Source organism: Emydura macquarii, unplaced genomic scaffold (genome assembly GCF_026122565.2).
Source record: "Emydura macquarii macquarii isolate MOO-44397 ecotype Brisbane River unplaced genomic scaffold, CSIRO-AGI_Emac_v2 contig_561, whole genome shotgun sequence".
NCBI lineage: Eukaryota > Metazoa > Chordata > Testudines > Chelidae > Emydura > Emydura macquarii.
Window position 1 is genome coordinate 4,017,766 of NW_027130698.1, and position 21,527 is coordinate 4,039,292.

Sequence of the window (21,527 nt, forward strand, 5' to 3'; positions counted from 1 at the left end):
TCATTTTCCTGGGTTAGATACACATTCTAACCCAGAAGTGGTTGAGCCCTAAGTGAGATATAGGGGAGGAAAGGGTGACAGTGCATTAGTTATTGAACTGTTACAGCTTAACACATATAGCACATTTATTTAAGTATCAGTGAATAATGGAGGGAAATTTTTCACTTTCCCTATTAGGAAGATTAGCTAGAATGGTGGAATGATGTTAGCGATGTGCAGAGGACAGACCTTTTATGGAGACGTGCAACTTTTCTCTGTAGTTCAGAGTTATACTTTCTTTTGCTTGGCAAATATATTTGATGTCCGAAGGCTAAATTAATATAGCAGAAATGTGGAGTTTTTATAGAAAGTGTGCCTTTCTGCCTGTGGGGGTCTCTGATTATCCTGCTTGTCAATGTGGTTGCACACTGAAAGGAATGAAAGAATCTATAATACAGCAATGAACATGCTACCAACTGTTTGTTTAGGAAAGTCATTTTATAGCTGTTAAAATAACTAACTTGTAAATATACAATATCTAATTTAATAAGGAGACAGATTTAGGGCTGAATTCTGTCACCCTTGCTTACATAAAGTGGTGCTTTACTTTGCGAGTAATCCCACTGATTACTGCATGCATGAGTAAAGAGGGCAGAATCAGGCCCTTAAAGAACTATGGATCAATTTACAAACATCTGAAATAAATTCCTGATGAATAGCTAATTCTAAAGGGCCTAAATCTGATCTCTCTTACTCTGATGTAAATCAGGAGTGAAGCCAGTAGAGTTATAACAGTATAAATCTGGTGGAAATGAGATCAGAACTGGATCCTCAACTAATTTTAAAAAAGAGATTGTTTTCCCTTGAACTCTGTTCCTTTAGCCATAACTTCTGTCACTTTGCTCCTTCCTTGAGCCCCTAAAAGGAACAGTAGGAAACAGTGAAAGCTAAGGCACATGGATGTAGATCTGGGACAGATCTTGGATATATGCATTAGCAGAATTTTCCAGACAAGATAGGGTACCAAGCCCAGGTAATTGGGATTAGCATTAGCACTCTCAATTTTAAATATTTATTGTGCAGATGGATAGTTTATTTTTGAAGAGCAAAAAAAAAATCAATTTTTATTGATTTAAAAAACAAAACAAAATTTTTCCATTGAATTATATACCAGATTGTCACCCTATAAAGCACTAGGGTCCCAATGGTGAGTACACAGTGATTAGGGGTGGGGAAACTGTAGAGTTGTCTCGTCCTTACAACAAACATTTTTCAAGACCTTAAAAAATATTAGAGGCTGAGTATTTTGGTGAGTATATTTGATAAAAACTATTATCACATTATTGCTTTGGTGAGAGCTTTATCAAGCCTAGTGTTAACTGAAAACAGGAAACCTTATCTATATTAATGTCCTTACCATTATTCTATCTGCAGTCTACTGTATGGCTAATTTTGACTTTTTAATGGGAATATAAAAAAATCATCCTAGAACCTTAAGAATTACTTAGCTTGGTGGGTGGTAATGGCTCCACTGGATTATTGACTTTTAAAAATATATGTTGATACTATATATACCAGCTCTGATCTATTGCAAAAATAGAGATTTTTTCCTGCACAGCAAAATATAACATATTAAATCTAGGTAATAGTAATAGATCTTGTAGTTCCTCTAGGTGCTTAATAGTTAATGAGTATAATATCCATCAAAAGCACTCCAATGTGAGCATATGGCTCAAAAAACTCCTATGGCATTCCAGCATCAAAGTTAAAAGGCAAGAACACAAGGTTATAGAAATTAGAGATGGATAAACCTCTTACCTTGTAGGTTGTCTTGTCCATCTCCCTGCACTGTATAGTATATTTGCCAGTGCTTTGTCCAACTCAGCTGTAAATAATGAAAGATAAATGTTCTTTGGTTTCATTTTTTAAAAAGCCTAAATTTTATATCCACAAATCAGCTTCCATATTTAGATATTTACATTTGGCCATTTATGTTCCATGTTTTTTATGGATGGGATTTTCAAAAGAGCCTATGGCATAGGCACAGAAGTCTCACTGACGTCCAGTAGAACTCGTGCACCTAATCCAAAATTGTGAAATTCCAATGAGAGGCTGAGTTTGAGGCTCTTGAAAATGAGGCCCTAAATTAACTAAGCATTAATGCTTACAGGGGAGGAGGTGAACTAACCCAAGTGGAAGCTGGTGGGTGGTGTGCAGACGTGGTAGCAGTGATCCTGTGGCATTCGCCTCTTTCTCTGCAGTCTCAAGAAAGCCTTTCTACTGCTTACCTTGACTGTACAGCATCATGGAAAATCTGTATTGCAGCCATTTCCAGGCCATGTGCTGGGGATGCAGAAGCCCATCTGTATGCCCTTCGCATGGTTGGGGCTCCATGGTTAGGGAGGTCATGTCAGCCTAGGGATAAGGAAGCAGTCATGTGAGAGTGACAGCAATCACTTGGCAAATCTGCAGAATTTCAGGTGGAAGGTTAAGTTAGCTGACAGCGTTGGCATCAACTTGCTCTCTGTTCCTCCCGGCTGGGGCCTAGGGAGCAGCCGTGGGCAGTTGTGCTGTGACAGCAGCTCTCAGTGAGCTGCCAGGGAGGGATCCCTGAGAGCATGCAGAAGGGCTGGCCCTCCTTGTCAGATTTCCTTGCAGATTTTGGGATGCAGGCATCACTGGAAAGCCCTGGCCTTCTTACACTCTTTGACATTCTCACACTCTGTGGGCCCACAAACCACGCTCCCTTGTAGAATGATGGGCAGGGAAGGTGTAACTGCTGAGTAACTTTAAACATCTCACAGCATCACACAAAGTGTGATGAGTTAGATTTCTGTTTTCTGCTAGTGTTTTTGTTTATGGGGTAAGGGCCAGATTTTCAACCTATCACTGGGAGTTAGGAGTTTAGGGATTTTTGAAAATCTCCCTAGGTACCTGTCTACCCTATTTAGGCACTTAAACACTGCCCTGTCTGTAAATGATTGGTGCTGGCCGCATGCAGAGTCAGAGCTGAAACCCCCAACTTTGGGGTTTCATACTTTCCTTCCCCTTTTCTCTCACAGTATAAACATGAACAACAGACTTTTCATAAAAATTGTTTAAAACAAAATTCTCTCCTGCTCTGACACCCTGTGTGCCAAGTTTCAGCCTAAAGCAAGTTTCTATGGTTGTTATTAACCTCTGAAAATAAGGATTTGTAATGGAACCTGTGGCAGAAGCTTCAGGGTAGCAGGACAAATGGCACCTCTGTAAAGCAGCAGGGCTATATGCTTAGTATCTGTAGCATTCCAAGGGCTCATGCCATAGGTGCTCCTTCCCCCCTCACAACATCGGCTTGGGAAAAGGATTTAAAAGTTCCCATTGGATAGGTGAGAGTGTGTGGAAATATGCTGCAACCATATAGAGGAGTTTTGGGGTTTTTTCTATTGCGCTTCATACTAATCTACTTGAAAGAAAATTATGCGCCAGTTTCAGAAAAGATGGTGCAAAAATGTGTAAATGACATTACACTTCAGCTAAGCTCCTTGTATGGGAGGGCATGGAAGAGGCTGTGCTCTAGCCAAGGATAGGCAGTGCCTTTCTCCCTCAGAATTTCCATCAGGGCTCGGGAGCAGGAGGCGCTAATTCAGGACTCTAGTAGGCCACCCACGCTTTCTCCCTGGCAGGCACTGCCTGCTTTTCAGGCAGCTGGAGGCCCCTTAAACACCCCATAATAAAGGAGGTGGGAGCTGCTTTATATTACCTCAGCTCCATCTTCTGATAGCCTTTCTGCCACTGGGGACTCCTGCGTAGATTCTGGAGTGAATCTGGATCTTCCGCATTAGTTTTATAATAGAGTGGAAATGTGAAAAAATACTGTTGGAAACATTGGTCGGACTTGCTCAGTCCTGGAGCCAAAGCATGATCTTGTGGTTAGAACATAGCACTGGGAGACAGGAGACCTGAGAGCTACTCTTGGGTCACACTTACACATATTGAATGGTACCTTACGCTGTTGATAGCCTCTCATTTTTTCTTCCGTGGAAATTCATATTCTTAAATGAAATCCATGACAGAGTGAAATACTACTCAACTGCTATCTGGTCCTGTGTGCCCTTCAGCAAATCACTTAATTTCTCTGTGTCTCAGCAGTCCATCTTCAACACAAAGATAATGTCTACTATACTCATCTTATAGGTCTTGTGAGTCGTAAATTCTTTTATAGGAAGTGTGTTGAGATCCTTGGATGAACATAAGAACGGCCATGCTGGGTCATGCCAATGGTCCGTCTAGCCCAGTATCCTGTCTTCTCACAGTGCCCGGTGCCAGATGCTTCAGAGGGAATGAACAGAACAGGGCAATTATTGAATGATCCAGCCCATCATCCAGTCCCAGGTTCTGGCAGTTGGTGGTTTAAGGAGTTTGCATCCCTGACCATTGTGGGTAATAATTACTGATGGACCTATCCTCTGTGAACTTATTTCTTTTTTGAATCCAGTTATACTTTTAGCCTTCACGACATACCATTGAAATGAGTTCCAGAGGTTGGCTGTGTGTTGTATGGAAAAGTATTTCCTTTTGTTTGTTTTAAACCTGCTGACTATTAATTTCATCAGGTAACCTCTTAGTTCTTGTGTTATGTGAAGACGTAAATAACATTTCCCTATGCATTTTCTCCATACCGTACATGATTTTATTGACCTCTATCATAGTCTTCTCTTTTCTAAACTGAACAATCCCACTCTTTTTTAATCTCTCCTCAGGTGGAAAGTGTGCCGTATCCCTAATAGTTTTTGTTGCCCTTTTCTGTACCTTTTCCAATTCTGATACATCTTTTTTTAAATGGGGCAGCCAGAACTGCATGCAGTATTCAAGGGGTGGGGAATACCATGAACATAAACAGCGACATTATGGTATTTTCTATTTTACTATCTATCCCTTTCTTAATGGTTCCTCACATTCTGTTAGCTCTTTTGTTGGCCACTGCACATTGAGTGGATGTTTTCAGGGAACTATTCACAACTACTCCAAGATCTCTTTCTTGAGTGGTAACAGCTAACTTAGACCCAACATTTTATATGTATAGTTGGGATTATTTTTCCAATTTTTCCATTACTTTGCATTTGTCAACACTGACTTTCATCTGCCATTTCGTTGCCAATCACCCAGTTTAGTAAGATCCCTTTGTAATTCTTTGGCGTCAGCTTTGAATTTAGCTATTTTGAGTAGTTTTGTATTGTCTGCAAATTTTGCCACCTCACTGTTCACCTTCTTTTCTAAATCATTTGTGAATATGTTGACCATCACAAGTCCCACTATTTGCCTCGCTCCATTGTGAAAACTGAGCATTTATTCCTACCCTTTGTTTCCTATCTTTTAACCAGTTACTGATTCATGAGGGGACCTTTCCTCTTATCCCATGGACTGCTTAGTTTGCTTGACAGCCTTTGGTGAGGGACCTTGTCAAAGACTTTCTGAAAGTCCAAGTACGCTATATCAGCTGGATCACCCTTGTCCCATGCTTGTTGACACCCTCAAAGAATTTTAATAGATTAGTGAGGCATGATTTCCTTTAAAAAAGCCATGTTGACACTTCCCCAACATATAGTGTTTATCTTTGTATCTGATAATTCTGCTCTTTAGTAGTTACAACCAGTTTGTCTGGTACTGAAGTTAGGCTTACTGGCTGTAATTGCCAGGATTGCCTTTTTAAAAAAGCATTAGCTACCCTCCAGTCACCTGGTACAGAGGCTGATTTAAGTGATAGGCTATATACCACAGTTAGCATTTCTGCAGTTTTATATTTGAATTCCTTTCGAACTCTTGGGTGGATATCATCTGCTCCTGGTGACTTATTACTGTTTAATTTCCAGATTAAATTTCCAGGTAGCCATGTTAGTCTGTATACAGCAAAACAACGAGAGTCCTGTAGCACCTTAAGTCTTCATGCATCTGATGAAGTGGGTTGCAGCCTACGAAAGCTTATGCCTGCAGAAATTTGTTAGTCTTTAAGTTACAGGACTCTCATTGTTATTACTGTTTAATTTATTAATTGGTTCCAAAATCTCCTATATTAACACCTCAGTCTGGGACAATGCCTCAGATTTGTCACCTAAAAAGAATGGCTCTGCTATGGGGATCTCCCCCACATCTTCCGCAGTGAAGACCAATGCAAAGAATTCTTTTAACTTCTCCACAACGAATTTGTCTTCCATCTTGAGGGCTCCTTTAGCGCCTTGATCATCCAGTGGCCCCAATGACTGTTTGGCAGACCTCCTGCTTCTGAGGTACTTAAAGAATTTATTGCAGTTAGTTTGTGTTTTATGCTAGTTGATCTTCAGATTCTTTCTTGGGCTGCCTTATTATACTTTTACACTTGTCTAGCCAGAGTTTTTGCTCCTTTCTATTTTCCTCAGTAGGATCTGACTTCCAATTTTTAAAGGTTGCCTTTCTGCCTCTAACTACTTTTTATGCTGCTGCTTAGCCAAGGAGGCATTTGTTGGTCCTCTTACTGTTTTTTTAATTTGTTTTTTACGTTTAGTTTGAGCTTCTATTATGATGTTTTTAAATAATCTCCATGCAGTTTGCAGGCATTTCACCCTTGTGACTATTCCTTTTAATTTCCATTTACCTAGCTTCCTCATTTTTGTGTAGTTCCCCTTTTTGAAGTTAAATGTTATTGTGGTGAGTTTCGTTGGCATTTTCGCCCTCTGAGGATGTTAAATTTAATTACATTAGGGTTGCTATTACCAAGTGGTTCAGTTATAGTCATCTCTTGGACCAGATCTTGTATTCCATTTAGGACTAAATAAAAAATTGCCTCTCCCCTTGTGAGTGCCAGGACAAGCTGCTCCAAGAAGCAGTTGTGGATATTTAAGAGCTTTGAATTACTGTATATTTGGTAGCAGGGATTGAACTATGCCAGTACATGATAGGACTTGGTCCTAGGTTCTCCTCTCCTGTGTTCTGTTATAGCAGTTCCTCTTTTCCTTCCTCTCTCTACTATGTTCTGCTCCCCACCTCTACAGCTCCAACTCCATGCACAAGCAAAGCAGCAAGTACAATTGACAGACTCCATATCAAGTGCAGAGAGAGCTTCAGAGATCTTGTCAACTTCACTTTGCCATGCTGCTTGCGCTTGGGTGTGGAAAAGCAGAGGGGAGCAGCAGGTGTAGAGAAGAATAAAGCAGTAAAGGGGCACTGTGTTTGTAGCACAGGCAAAGAGTGGAATTTCTTCCCTTCCCTTCCTCCCTGCAAAAGAAAATTACACAAAGTCACATTTTAAAGATAGTTTTCTAAAATGTACATTCCTGACTAATTTGACATAGGGCAGGAGAAATAGCTACAAAATCAATTTTTAATAAATGTAAACAAATAAATTATAAATGACAAAAATATTACTGAACCATTAAATATTAATAACATAATTACTTAAATTAATATTTTTAATGCACTACTTGTAAGAAAGAGTCTTACTGACACTGCCTAGCGTGCTTTGTTAATGAGATGTGTAGGAGCTGGCGAAGTGGCCATGTTGAGGAGAGACTCCTGGACTAGTGGGTGTGGTAAGTGTTGTGGATGCTAGGTTATTGTGAGCCTGGCCAGGGGAACTTTGGAACCTGGGAGAAGAGTAGCCATAGTTTTATTTTTTCACATCAAGTGTTATAGATGCTCCCCATTTAATCACAAATTTCATGTTATTTGGTATTTTTCTTAAAGCCACGGGGGGTCAGATTATTAGGGGCAAATCTCAGCTTTCATTTTAAAAAGAAGCCCCTCATGGTAATGAAGAAAACCTTGAAAATGTGACCCTAAAAGCTCAAAAAGTAGATGGTAGAAGAAATAAAAACCACCCCAAATTTTATTTTTAAAATTTCATGATTTGTAAGCCAATCTCATGATTTTTTGGAATCTGACTCTATGAACCCTAGGATTTGACAATGCTGCCATTGCTGAGTAATGACCTCTCTGTTAAATTAAGAAAATATTTTTTGACAAGCACCAAAGGGAGTTTAATTTGGTCTACCAGATAGAGAGTTTGGGGCCAAGGTTACTGGTGTACTTGGGCTGAAATAGATACCTAAGCAAGGAAGCAAGAAAAGAATTTACTAGTGGTGTTGTACTTGTAAAATTATTCAAATGTGGCTGGCTGGTTTGTTTATTTTTAATCTAATAAAAGGGAATCTTAATAGCACCATTAAATCAGTATAAAGCTGGAAATTCCCCTTTAGCATTTTGGCTAAATATTACTGAAAATGTAAAAGCCTTTAACGAAAACAATGGAACTGCAAAGAAACGATAGAAATACAATCATCAGGTGTCATTCGAAAAGTGAGGAAGATTAGTGAAAAGCGTTTGATCCAGGCTCAAATTAACCAATAGGCCCACTAGGCCAGAGCTGGACCACAGCCATTTTGTGGGCGCTGTTCTTCAGAGGCAGGCTTGGGAGCAGCAAAAGTAATGGGAGCCAGGTGGACAAGCGTACCCTGAGGAGCATCTCACTGGTCAGCATGTGCTTAGCATCCGCTGTGTGCTGGCCATGCGAAGTGAAGGAGCTGCCTTGCAGCCAGAAGGGAGTGAAGAGGGAAGGTTGGGGAGAGGAGCTGTTGAATCAGCCAGCCTTGTGAAAAGAACTACTGAATTCTGGATCTCTGAACTGCTCACAACATGTCTCAGGAATCGGGGGCAAAGGGAAGGCAAGCACAGAATCCTAAGGTCTACAGATATCTTTTGAGTTGCTCCAGTTGGGATTTGATCCAATGTCTGGAAATTATATCATGACAAAAATGTGTCAGAAAGTATAATATCTACTAGAGAAGACATGTAGAACTCTTTGGAAATACTGAATAAGATCTCAGTGCTGGGAACTTTCCTGCCTCTAGTATCTGAGCATAGGTTTCTGACCATGCTTCACTTTCTTAAGTCCTCCACTCCCTTTCAAACATCAATGAAAGCAGCACACACATTCCCCCCAGGTGGGGCAAGCAAGTGGTTTCTGCTGATTTCATTACATTTTGCCACAGATACTGTGGTGAGTTACTAGTCAGTTACTTACAACAATAATCACTGATGGAATGAATGTCAGGAGGCCCTTGTGTGGTGGGAAGCCACCTGCTGCCTTTTCCATCTCCCTTCCCCTCGCTTTCCTCCTTGTGAATACAGACATGTGAAGTCTATCTCACTCATCGGGTGTGAGACTCACTCACTAGAATGCTATCTGACTCTCACACAAGCCTAAGCTTATCTCAATCTTTTCGAGTAAATATATAAAGATTTAAAATATTTTTACTCAGGCACTGCAAGAGACAACAATATATCTGGAACCTCAGGCACAGGGCTTCGAGTTTGGAAAGCCACTTTCCAAGCTTGTGTACTGTGGTAATCACAAAGACTAGAGCTCCGCATTCTGTACCCATGAAAGAGGAGAGAGAGGTGGCTACGCAGGACTTTTTGTGCGTGTGTGTGTGTGTGTGTGTGTATGTGTGAACACTTGACTAACAAAAAAATATGAATTCACCCAGAAAACAAGCAGGACTTGATTGAAAGTTTGCAGATTCTACAAAATACAGTTCAAAATGTAAACTACACTGGACAAATTCTTGTCCTCAGGGATGTCCAACCATCCAAGTTTTTGTTCCAAGCAGCAAATAATTGTTTTGATTAAAATCCACTGGTTTGCATTGTATATAGAATTTTCATGTGCCCTAGACCAGTGGTTCTCAATCTATTTTCATTTGTGGACCCCTAAAAAGATTTGAATGGAGGTGCAGACCCCTTTGGAAATTTCAAATGGAGATGCGGACCCCTTTGGAAATCTATTGTCTGTATATGTAGATGAATTCTTGTTCAGTAAGTTTTCAGTCTAGGTCTTTAGTGGACCCCTGAGACAGTCTATGGAGCCTCAGGGATCCGCAGACCGCAGGTTGAGAACCACTGCCCTAGACTTTTGTGTAAATTAGGACATTTAAGTGTTTCATATGCAATATTAAGCAGTGTACATTTTAAAACAAACTATTAAATGCTGGTTGAATTAAAACCCTGGACTATTGGATGTCACCAAGGTCCAAAGATGAGAGACCCTGTCTAAAGCAATGACCTAACACACCACCAGGAAAGTCTCACTCTTTGGGGCTATGAATCTCACTCTTAAGCACAGCCAAACCTTGGCATCTCTGTGAATATCTCCTTGGTGACATGCCTGAACACCACAGATCTAAGTTGCTAAAGGCCTGAGGCGTCTCCAAACCCCAGTGTCCCAGCAAACAGCACATCTCTTCAGACACGTGCCCCTCTGTTACTGTATTTTTATGTACATATCTGCAGTCCCAGCAGCAGTCTGGTCTTGTAAAGGACACAGATAGTTCTTGTGGTTTCCAGAGAGGCATTTTGCATGCTGACTCTCATTTCTCTAAATTGCTATTTATTTGCTATGCTGTTTCTTTACTGAACAGGCCGCAAACCTTTCCCTTCTATGCTGTTGTATGCTTTGTTTCATCACTTCCAAAATGAGATCTACCTGAGTAAGCAAGTCAAGTGATCATTCTTTCTAATGTGCAGCTGTTGGTAACCAGCCTTGTCATGGCTTTACAGATCACTAGCAAACCTGCCATGTAAGGCTTCTGCCTGAAACCCGTGTTCCTGTCATTCTCTCCGAGTTCACCATGTGCTCCGAAAGTGTTGCTCCTGCCTCCTTTTAGGTGATTTCACAAAGGCATAGTTTGCATTTGTGAAATAATTTAGGAGGAATCCTTTCTGGGTGCAGCATTACAGCATGCTGCAGTTGAAGTTTGTTCTGGGAGCCAAAGAGCCTCCTAAAATGTCAAGTAAATCCGTAACCATTTTTTATTCTGGGTTTGTTTGTGGGTTTTTTTGTTTTTTTTTTTGGGGGGGGGGGGGGGGAGCAGTTAAGTCTTTCAACACTGTGAATTTCTCTCCCCAGCAGCAAATTCAGTAGCGAAGAAATACTCCTGAAGGCAATCCACACAGTCCTGAAAACACTTGTTTTCTTTACAATAAAAATCCTGCTCTATGCTAAGCACAGCTTTATAGGAAATCCTTTATCCCATCCTCCCTACCCCCCTTCTTTGTTGACAAACATTCCTCTTTTTGGACTGACGAATCTGAAAGCAGCCATTGGATTTCCTTCAGTGTGTCTTAAAACACAGAAGAAGGGTTCCAAAGGGTAGGTGATCAAAGCTACAGCCTAAGTAGCTGAAAGATAGCAGTCTTCTGTAGAAGCTCTCAAAATTACTCTGTCACCAAGCAAATTAATTCAATACAAGTGCAAAATTGAACATGAGTTGCTTCAGTGTACTTCTGATTCTTTCCAGTGAAACCAAGAGCTGCATGGAAACGCAGCTGGACTCCTTTAGCCTACCTGCAAACTTTGTGAAGGAAATTAACCCTTCAGTTAATGGACTAAAATATAACACTGTTCAAAGCATATATTTAACCTGTAACAACTAAAGCAGATGCCCCTAGTAACGTCTAATAAAATAACAATTAGAAGAAAAATCGTGGAATGAATATTAAGTGAAAAAAACCTAAACTTTCAGAGCTCATGGAACCATGGATTTAAAGAATAAACACTGCAAGGCAAACTTGATTGCTTTTTCTGGTAGAGTTGCAAAACTAGAGGTTGAAGGAAATGCAGCAGTTGTATTGTACTTGGTTTTAGGAAAGTGTTTGGTATATTTTTGTAATGCAAATCAGCTACAGTGTACACACTGGCACATATATTGATATTGGCTGAACACTGGACAAAGACAAACAGCAAAACAGAGTCAGGGTAGAGTTGTAGGATTTCTAGTGAAGTACAGCGGAGAACTGTGTTAGGTTCATTCTTATTTAATATCTCCATAACTAATACAGAAGTCAGTAAATGGCACATTCATTAAATATGCAGATGATGCTAAATTAGAAGGAGCTGGAGACACCAAATTTAGGTGTGACAGTGGAGAGCAAAGGGGGTATCGATTGGCAGAATAGGCCAGTGCAAATTTGGGCTGCAGCCATAAAGATATGCATCATGGAACATGGAAGTGATAGTTTCTCTAAATAGCTCTGGTGCGGTAGCACCTGGATTACTGCAGTCAGTTCTGGGCTCATCATCATCAGAGAGAAATAAACAAATTAGGAAATTCTGAGGGAAGCAAAAAAAGAGTAAGAGTCTGGAGAGTAATTTATGAGGAAAGGTTAAAAAGAGGCTATGTATAGCATAACTTGGCTAAGGGGAGAGTTAATACAAATATTTGATGAATATAAGTACCAAGGTGTGAGAAAATTATTTAGGCTATGCAAGGGGCTACAATGGGGAACAGTGGGAGCATAGGTCTTGCTGTGTAGAGTATATTGTTCACAACTTAAAGGAGATAGCAGTGGGGACTGGTCTCATTAAAGAGGAAATGTTTAAAACTTTGAATTTTAGTCTGGTTATGTCTAACCCAGTGGTTCCCAACCTTTTTGGCTCGAGGGCCCCAGGTATCGTTTTTACAACCCTGAAGGGCCACCAGTCTCTGCCAGCAGGCCTCCCCACCACTGCAGCCAGACAGAAGGAGTTCGGCGAGGAGACTGTCTCCTCACTGATCTCCCGTCTCCCTGGCTGCAGCAGGGAAATCACGCATGTCCTGTAGCCCTGTGCACTCCACCTGGGTCTCTAGGCAGTGGCTCCCTTCTGCAGCCAGGGGGATGGAGGATAAGTGCTCTTCTCCCTCGGGATCCAGCAGGGACCCCAGCACATAGGGATCCAGGCGGAGCACTTTGCCATGCTCCTTGCTACAACCAGGGGTCAGGGAGTGCTGATCCCATCCCCTTGGCTACAGCAAGGAGCTTGCACTGGTCTTTTAGCCCTGCGGAAATGCATTCTGCCTAGATCCTTAGGCAGCGGCTCCCTTCCGCAGCCAGCAGGAGGGGAGCTGCGGACCACTTTGAAAGCCCCCACAGGTTGAGAACCACTGGTCTAACCAGTTAGCCCTGCCTGCCATAATATCTAAATTCCTTTTCTTTGGCAACCAAAGAAGTAAATGACTTCCCTTTGTACGCCTCACTTGGTGAGAAATCACTCTTCTTGGAATACTGGCAACAGCAGCAGGGCCTTGAATGTAATAATTGCAGAAGCTTGTATGGACCATTCCTGGCTGTGCAAAAGAAGATATTTAGCACTGGGGGATTTATGCAATTAACATTGGTTAATTTAAACTGTCTTCTCGAAAATGGAAATATTTTTTGGCTAATGACAGCTGACCTGGTGAAAAACGTACTGTCTGGGAGCTCAACACAGTTCAATTCTGGATAAGCTGTACACGGTAATTAGGGATTTATTACATAGTTAGCATCCCATATCCTTATCAGTTATGCCCAGCCTATTGCAGGGCAAAAACCTCTTAGGCAATTGTCAGAATTATGGTCCTATTTGCAGCCCTTACTCTGATCAATGAGAATTTTACATGACGAGTGATTGCAGGATAGGGCCCTCTTTGCATCTGTGTGTCTGTATGGAGTTGTATGTACCTGTGTGTTACATACACGTGTGTATGTATGTAACATCTATCTTAGTGCACGTTTTCATTTGTCACAGAGTTTACAGAATTATCATTGCTATTTCTATGCCAGTTGAATGGAGACAACTGAATTGGCCAGACCGTTGCTAAACCTGCAGGATCTAATGAAATTTTGTCTTTCTTCTTTTTCTTTTCTTTTTTCAGAATAAGTCGCCTGTTTAATGGCACAGAGCCTATTGTCTTGGACAGTTTAAAACAACATTATTTCATTGATCGAGATGGTGAAATTTTCAGATACATATTAAGTTTCCTAAGGACATCTAAACTGCTACTCCCAGATGACTTTAAGGTAAGGGAGGCCATGTCTACAATCCATTTTTTCCCCCATTCTGTCATTTATTTTGGTGTAGGTTTGTTTGTTTGCATGACCTAAACACTGTTAACTAAATGTTGATGTTTATTGTTAGAGTTTTTAGTAGTTGTGTATTACATTGGGGATGCTATGATTTAATAAATAGACCAGTGGTTGTCATGGATACCATAAAAAGTTAAACGATGAAGCTCAAGGCTAAATCAGTTTTTCTAAACTAATTTTATTTTCTCACATTTTTTAGCTTATTTATCAGGTTATAACAACAATTAAGAAGCAGCAGCAGCAGCTAACATTTACTGTAGTTTAATGTTCAGCGTTTTAAAGAAATGTTTTGTATTTGATAGTTACAGCAATTTAAGGTGCATAAATCTGTTTCTGACTGGTGATGAAAAAAACCCTCACAATCTTAAATAAATCCATGAGGATTTCTGTTCGACATAATTATTTAAGACATTTTGATTTCAAGGAGTGATCTCTAACACAGTTTGTGAAAGGTAAAGTGCTCTTAGGGGAATGGAATTTATTGAGGGGATTCTATGGAGCAATATGTTTTGACTATTTGGTTATAGATAATGACAATTTTGCTAATTCTGAATGGTTGAGTGGTGAGACATAATCTCCTTCTGGCTGATTTATTTAAACAACAACGAATGCCCTGATACCTCCAGACATGTGCCCCAAAATTAAAAGACAACAGGATCCAAAATGTTGTGTACCAGGTCTTTGATTCCACAACTAAATAGGAATATATCCCCGTTTAGAGTTGGCAGATATGACACATGTCACTGGAAAGGGGATTGTCCCTAGATTTTCAATAAGATTTCAACTTTCATGTTTAACTAGATAGGGCACGATAATTTGGTCATGATGGAGTCATTCCTCAGACGAGGATCATCACTCATTTTTGAATGGGGAGTATAACCATTCCCTCAACTAGGGTAATCAGATGTCCCAATTTTATAGGGACAGTCTCGATATTTGAGGCTTTTTCTTATATAAGTGCCTATTCCCTTCCCTCCCATTCCAATTTTTCACACTTGCTATCTGATCACCTCACCCCCAGCCTAAACCAAATCTCAACCATTGCTGCACAAATAAGGTGTTTTTGTTTTTTATATAGCAAGAATAATCTTACATGGCCCTGGCGCCAAGGAATTTATGGTCTATAATGGACAGACAGCCGACATTAATACATGGTGTGAATTTGGACTGGAAGATCTGGTTTCAAAGGTTTTCAAGATTATTTCATTAAAGGCTTTGCCCAAGAAATGTGGTTTTTAGCACTCTGGATGCAGAGAAGATGGTTGTTTGGTGCACAAGAGGAATTGTTCTGAGTGTAAGAAGTAGTGTGGAAAAGAGGGAGAAGGCTATAAATGGAGTAGTTAGCAGGGTAGAAGAGCAGAATGGCAGATGGGGAAAATAAGAGAAGAGATGTAGATAGGAGCGGAATTAGGCCAGGATCATAAAGCTAAGGGCCACAAGTTCTTTGTGGATGGTGAGAAGGAGCCAATGAAGGGATTTGAGCAGAGAAGGGACATGGCAGGACAGAGATGATTTTAGCAGCATGTTTTAGATAGACTGATGCAGTGCTTAATTTGCAATGAAAGAGGTGCTGGGGCTCAAGCAGTTTTTTTTTACTTTCATAACTGATGCAGCAAGGCCAGAGTTGCGGAGACTATGAACTGCCACGCCTAGAGGATCTGGGGTTCAGCCCTGGCAAATCCTGGCACAAATTAAGCACCGGACTGGTGAGAGCCCAAGGGGAACTGGGAACTGCAGTAATTGGGAGAGAGGAGTAATTGGGAGGATGGGGATGCTGTACAACAAGAACCAAGAGGATCTGGCAAGAGCCGTGATGGGAGAACGTGTATCCTCAAAGTGGATGCCAGCGTCAAGGAGACAGCGGTGAGACTGAAATTAGAACCCAGGGATTCCTAGCTCCAAAGACAAGGCTCAGTCCACTGTTCCAAGCTGCCTTTTTGGATAGGGTAATTGTATTTTATTTTATTCCCCCCTGAGATAGCTCTAGAGTAGCCCCCCAGGGTAATGAGGGCTCAGAACAAAAGCAAAGTATTGCTAGGTAGGAAGTCACTAAACAAAGATGCACAGAAGAATGCAATGCAAAGCTATATTAAAAACTGCACTGCAAACAGTTTTGACTTCACGGAAATCTTGTAACTTTGCTGGTGTGATTAAAGTGACAGAAGACAACAATCAAAGGCTGCAAATGGAATTGTGCGGTGTTTCTAAATGCAAAACGTTATTGAAGGTATAAAAAACATTACAGGTTTTCCAGTGAGACTGGCATTAAGTGTTTTTTTACGTCAAACAAAGCATTATCAAGTGTTTTGAATATGTATTAGTTTTTTTATCCCTTTAATTTAATTAAGTCATTTATTAGCCTCAAGGTTAAGCCAAGTTGCTTTTTAGCTTGAATTGTTGCTCAGATTGTTATTTTGGAAAGTTTGGCATGTTAGTACTGCACCAATGTTTTTGTGTTTGCTATTTAAGTGTTGTTTTCAGACTGAGTTGACGCTGAAATGCAGAGAAAGTGGAGTATGTGTTCCTAGGCTAGTGTTTCTTTATTATCAAGTCTGAGTGGTGTGTTTACAGTGAATATTAACTACAGTTCCAATTACTAATAAGACAAGATGTGAAAGTATTCTGCATCTGACAGGTCACCCTCCTGAGATCAACATCCCTAACTGAATGTCGATGTTTTGTGGATTCTAAGCAGTGCACAGAAGGATGCTTTAGACATTCTGGAATTATTTTTGGGTTCGATTTTCCCTTGCATCCAAGCTCTGCTCAGCACAGGGGATAGAGGGCAGGCAGGGAGGCGGTTAGAGGTCCCTGATTCTGCACCAGCCCAGCCCCAAGGAGTCAGAGCAACTAGGGGCTGCTCTCACTTAGGCCACAGGCCCACGGTCCATAATGGAATCTCTACTTGACTGCAGTGGAAAACCAGCGGCTGGCCGTGCCAGCTGACTTGGGCTCGGGGTTAGGGGCTGTTTAATTGTGGTGTCAATGTTAGGGCTGGGGTTGGAGCCCGAGCTCTGGGACCCTGCAAGGTGGGAGTGTTCCAGAGCTTGAGCTGCAGCCTGAGCATGAACATCTTTGCACTGCTTAGGGCCTGTTATCTATGCTACGTTCCCCAACCAAAAGCGGGGCCCTTTGTGCCAGGGACTGTACATACACGTTTCAGAGCTACGTCCTGCCCAAAGAACTTCCTATCTGAACAGACAAGACAAGCAGGGTATGTGTGTGTGTGCGGGGGGTGTTCTTATTTCTACTTAACAGGAGGAATAGAGAGCTGAAAGGTCACACCGGGAGTCTAGGGTAGAGCCTAGAATTGAACCCAGATTTCCTGTGTTGCGTGTAACCACAAGCCAGCCTTCCTTTTGTCTTGATACAAAAGTATCAGTGTGACCAAGCCTCATATCCTTTGATATCAAATTAACCTTAATTAGAGACACATGGTAGCAAAATGTGGTTCAGCATGGAATTGGGAGGGACCTGGTTCAGTGGCCAGAGATTCAGCCCTCTGTGCTGCTAGAAGAGCCTAGAACTGTTGAGGGCAGACAGCAGTATGCTACTCCCTCCAAGCACAAGCAAATACAATCCCAAGGGATGTCGCCGTTTCAGACTGTGCAGGAGGAGAACAGGTGATGCAAAAATAAAGATCATCCCCAGCCAGCTGCAAGGGCAGCAGGTCAGGCCCTTAGAGGGGTGTGACCACCTCTGGCAGCCAGCTCTTTACTCACAGTGAGTAGAGCTTTATTTCTTTATTCCACAAGTAATCCCACCGATACATTGGGGTAGAACTGAGCCCTGAGTTCCCCACCCTTAGCGAGATGTAACTGTCTAATCATTCTAAGAGGCGACCAGGGAGTTGAGTAAACATGAAACCTGCGACAGATTATCCAAAACACTTTTCTACTAAATCACAAGCTGAAAGATAAAGTGTTTCGCAGAAAGACAGAACGCGGCCTGGTCAGTCATCCTCACTAGCTCTAAACATTGTCCTGGGTAGCAAGGAATGACCAGTAGGCCTGTGTGTGCATGGCCCACTCCCCGACAGTTCCCTGGGTAAAAACAAAGGTGATGAGTTGTGATTCCAGAGCGGATCGATACAACAGCTGTACCAGTAACCAGCCAGGACTGGGAGGTCTGAAGCTGCAGTTCCCTCAAAGAGAGAGAAATCACACACATTTGCTAAATGGCTCCTTCTGTTGCTTCTCATCAACAACCCCTTCCCCTCCGCCCCCACCAAGAACTAAGGGACAGGCTGCCTTTCCTCACTTACCTTCTATCAGTGGGAGCCACAACAGCCCTCCTCCTCTGCAGAGATCACCACCACGCTCCCTCAGAAGAGCAGGTGGTAGGAGGCACGCTCTGAGCAGTTTAATTCAGCACATTTTCTCTGTCTTCAGACAGGAAGGGCCATGTGCAACCAGAGCACAATGCTGGAGTCCAGGCTGTGCACCAGGCATCACAGGAAGGAGGAGGGATGGTAATCCTCTCTGGTGGGGCTCTGGCGCCCATGTTAGACCATATGGTCATCATCCTGTCCCTTCTCCGGGAGGACAAAATCCACATAGCGGGTCCGTAGTAGGGAGGGGAAGGATCTTAGATCTGATTTCAATCCAGCGATTGTGCCTGCCTTGCTACCTAGCAAGACCTCACTGGTTCCACTGCCAGAGCCTCCCTCCCCTGGAGGCAGGCACCAGGTTTATCCCTCAAAGCATCCACTGCCCTTTGCTTAGCAACAAGATAAAGTTGCAGCAGCCTGTGGTCACTTCTGAGCCTGGGTTTGTGTGTGGCTGCTGAGCTGTGCCATTGTGGTAGCCAAAAGGGGGGAAGAAAGAAAGAAAGAAAAAAAAAGGAACTTTAGCCACTGTTTGTGTGAATGCTCCTGCTTTTGGCTGAGCCTCGGAATAGATTAATAGATTCCAGGGCCAGAAAGGACATTTGTGATCTAGTCTGACCTCCTGTCTAACACAGGCCCTAGAACTGCCCCAAAATTATTGCTAGAGCATAGCCTTTAAAAAAAATCCACTCTTCATTTAAAAATGATCTGTGATGGAGAGTCCACCATGGCCCTTACTGAGTTGTTCCAATGGTTAATTACCCTCAATGTTAAAAATTGCCACCTTATTTCCAGTCTGATACAAATACATATTTGTAAATGACTGAGCGACTTTAACAATTTCCTGCTTGCCCAGTGATATGGTGACTGCCAAGATAAACCGAGATTTTCTGGTAATCTCTGTGGGTCTTTACTGTCAGGTGTTGTGCTAGTGCAGTCTGAGCTGGATTCGCCCTGGCTTGCCCTCGGAGGCAATGTTCATCCCTAGACAAAGTGAGTGTAAAACACTCTCAAATCTGAAGAGTAGCATTTTACAGACACTTTGGAAATGTAAATGACTACACAGATGCAAGGCAGTGGAGAATCAGGTCCTGTGCCTGCAATTATGTGTGGGTTTTTTGGTTAGTGATTTTGTGAGATTTCCCTCCCCAAATTATTAAAATTCCTTAATGATGCTCAGTTGACTCGACTATTTGCCAACCATAGAAATGGTATCAGGTATCAAAGGTTGCTTTTAAGTTACAGGCGCAAGACCAAATGCAAAGCCTATATTTGTTCCAATCTTTGGAACAGCGCATGCTGGTGATGCATAGGTGGGACAGTATAAGGAAACTTGCACTGCCTCTGTGCTGTGAATTAAAAGAGGACTTCACTCGCACAGACACTTGTCAGTCAGATAGAGCACTAAATTCTCAGTTAAAAAAAATGTCATTTATCCCCCTGATCTTTTTGCACAATGACAGGCAAAACACTCCTTCACTGCCACTTATGGAATCCCAGGCAGAAGGAGCTGCCTGCATAGATTATCCCAACATTGCATTTGCGGTATTAAGAGCATTCATCCTAGGATATAGTTCAAGAATTCTAAACATTTGTTATAAATCGCTTTTTGCGGGTTTATACCGGAAAGTAAGTGTAAACATGTACTCCAGAATAAATGGTGCCAGGTAATATTCCAGCCTGATTTGAGAGTTGAGGGGGGAAATGGTTTTCTGTTTTTGTTGTTGTGGTTGTTGTTTTAAACATTTAAACAATTTTGAATTGTTGGTGCAAAAACAGGACGTTGAAACTGCTGTGTGCACATGTCTGTGTAAGTGTTCGCACATTCTTGTAACTCAAGTTAACTTTTATTTTTAACTCAGGTTGTGTACAGTTTGTTGTGTGAGCTGATCACAGTGGGTACAACAATGAAGGAGTTATTTGAGTCTCAACACTGGTTCCTGGCTTAACAGAGAACTCCCTTTTTTTTTTTGCTGATCACAGAAAATGTGAAGATTGAAATGTCTCATTTATTTTTGTTCTTATTAAGCAACAAATTGTTAGAACAAATGGTGAATTAGTAAGTGGTTACTAAAGACTTGAATCTAATGCCATGGGCTAACAGATGGCTCTAGGAGGAGATAGTATGATCCCATTGCTCTGTAATGTTACTTCCCTGGAGTTTGGACCAGTGGATTGTTGCACTTCTGGATGGTGTGGGCTAGTCCAAAACCTGTTGATGTGGAATGACTCCCATTGAATTCAGCGAGCTTTGCATCAGCTGAGTATGAGACCTGCGTTGCCTTTCAGAATGAAGGACAGATTTTTATATGGTTCTGGAGCCTTACTGGTTTTGATAACCAAGCTCATGTTGGTTTTTCATCTTCTGGATGTTGTTACAGGCTAACATGCAAACATAAAACCCTGCTTTGTCCTCATGAATAGCGTATTCTTTCATGATGAATATGAGCAAAAATAAATCTAGGGCTCTATTTGGCAGCCATTGAAGTAAATGGGAGCTTTCTGTCAACTTCAGTGAGCTTTGGCTAGGGCCCTGTGTACGTAGGTGAAGTACTTGCATGGGCCTCATGGACAGGCTCCTGTGTGAACAAGATTTTAGTGTGTGTTTTACATGCAGATTATTAATCCCTGTAGATTTAGCCTGATCCCTCGTGCAATTCAAATTAATGTTTAGGGAATTCTGCAAATGTAGCTGGAGAAGTGATAATGGCTCAGAAACAGGGATTTGCTTCAGAATAAAATAATTCATCATCCAGGTTCATTTCAGGAAAGTATCACAATGGAACAGAATCCAAACAATGATACATAATAAGGATCGCGATGTATGGAAATAACGCTCTTACACTACTATTTTCTCAGCCGAGGTCAGGTCAGCCTCTATTGCTCCTACCATATGCCCATGCATGAATCAGATTTTCTTTGCAGCACTTTTTGTCTGACACTGTGGTTCTGTTTCTGCCAGAGCCCATCTCCTTTTTCTTAGTCTCCCTTAGGATCTGTTCCCGTGAGGTGCTGAACTTCCTTAACTGCCATGGAGGATGATGGGGGCTGGAGTGGTTCAATCCCTAGGAGAAGCCCCCCCTCAGTACTTTGAAGGCTCGCTGCCTTACATAGGAACTGTGATGGTTCCATTTGCTTCAGCAATGCCTGGTAGTGGCCCCTGGTAGTGGCCTATGCCTACGTTGTAAAAGAAGGCAAAGCAAATTCACCCCCACAATTCATCTAGCCAGTTACATGTGCATGCACCCCAACAAGCTTCTGCCAGAAACCAGGAATTAGAGATATGTTAGCAAGGTTAGGAAATTACAAGGTAACTGTTAACTTGCCT

At 41.8% G+C, this 21,527-nt stretch overlaps 1 protein-coding gene across 3 annotated transcripts in view; it reads left to right on the forward strand.

Moving 5' to 3' along the window:
* Nucleotides 1-21,527, forward strand: part of KCTD15 (potassium channel tetramerization domain containing 15) — a 54,816-nt gene that overhangs the window by 21,300 nt on the left and 11,989 nt on the right. For all 3 annotated transcript variants that reach the window (XM_067540061.1, XM_067540060.1, XM_067540059.1), the window contains exon 3: nt 13,662-13,806. In XM_067540061.1, the coding sequence (XP_067396162.1) occupies nt 13,662-13,806 (145 nt within the window). The remainder of the gene's footprint in view (nt 1-13,661; nt 13,807-21,527) is intronic.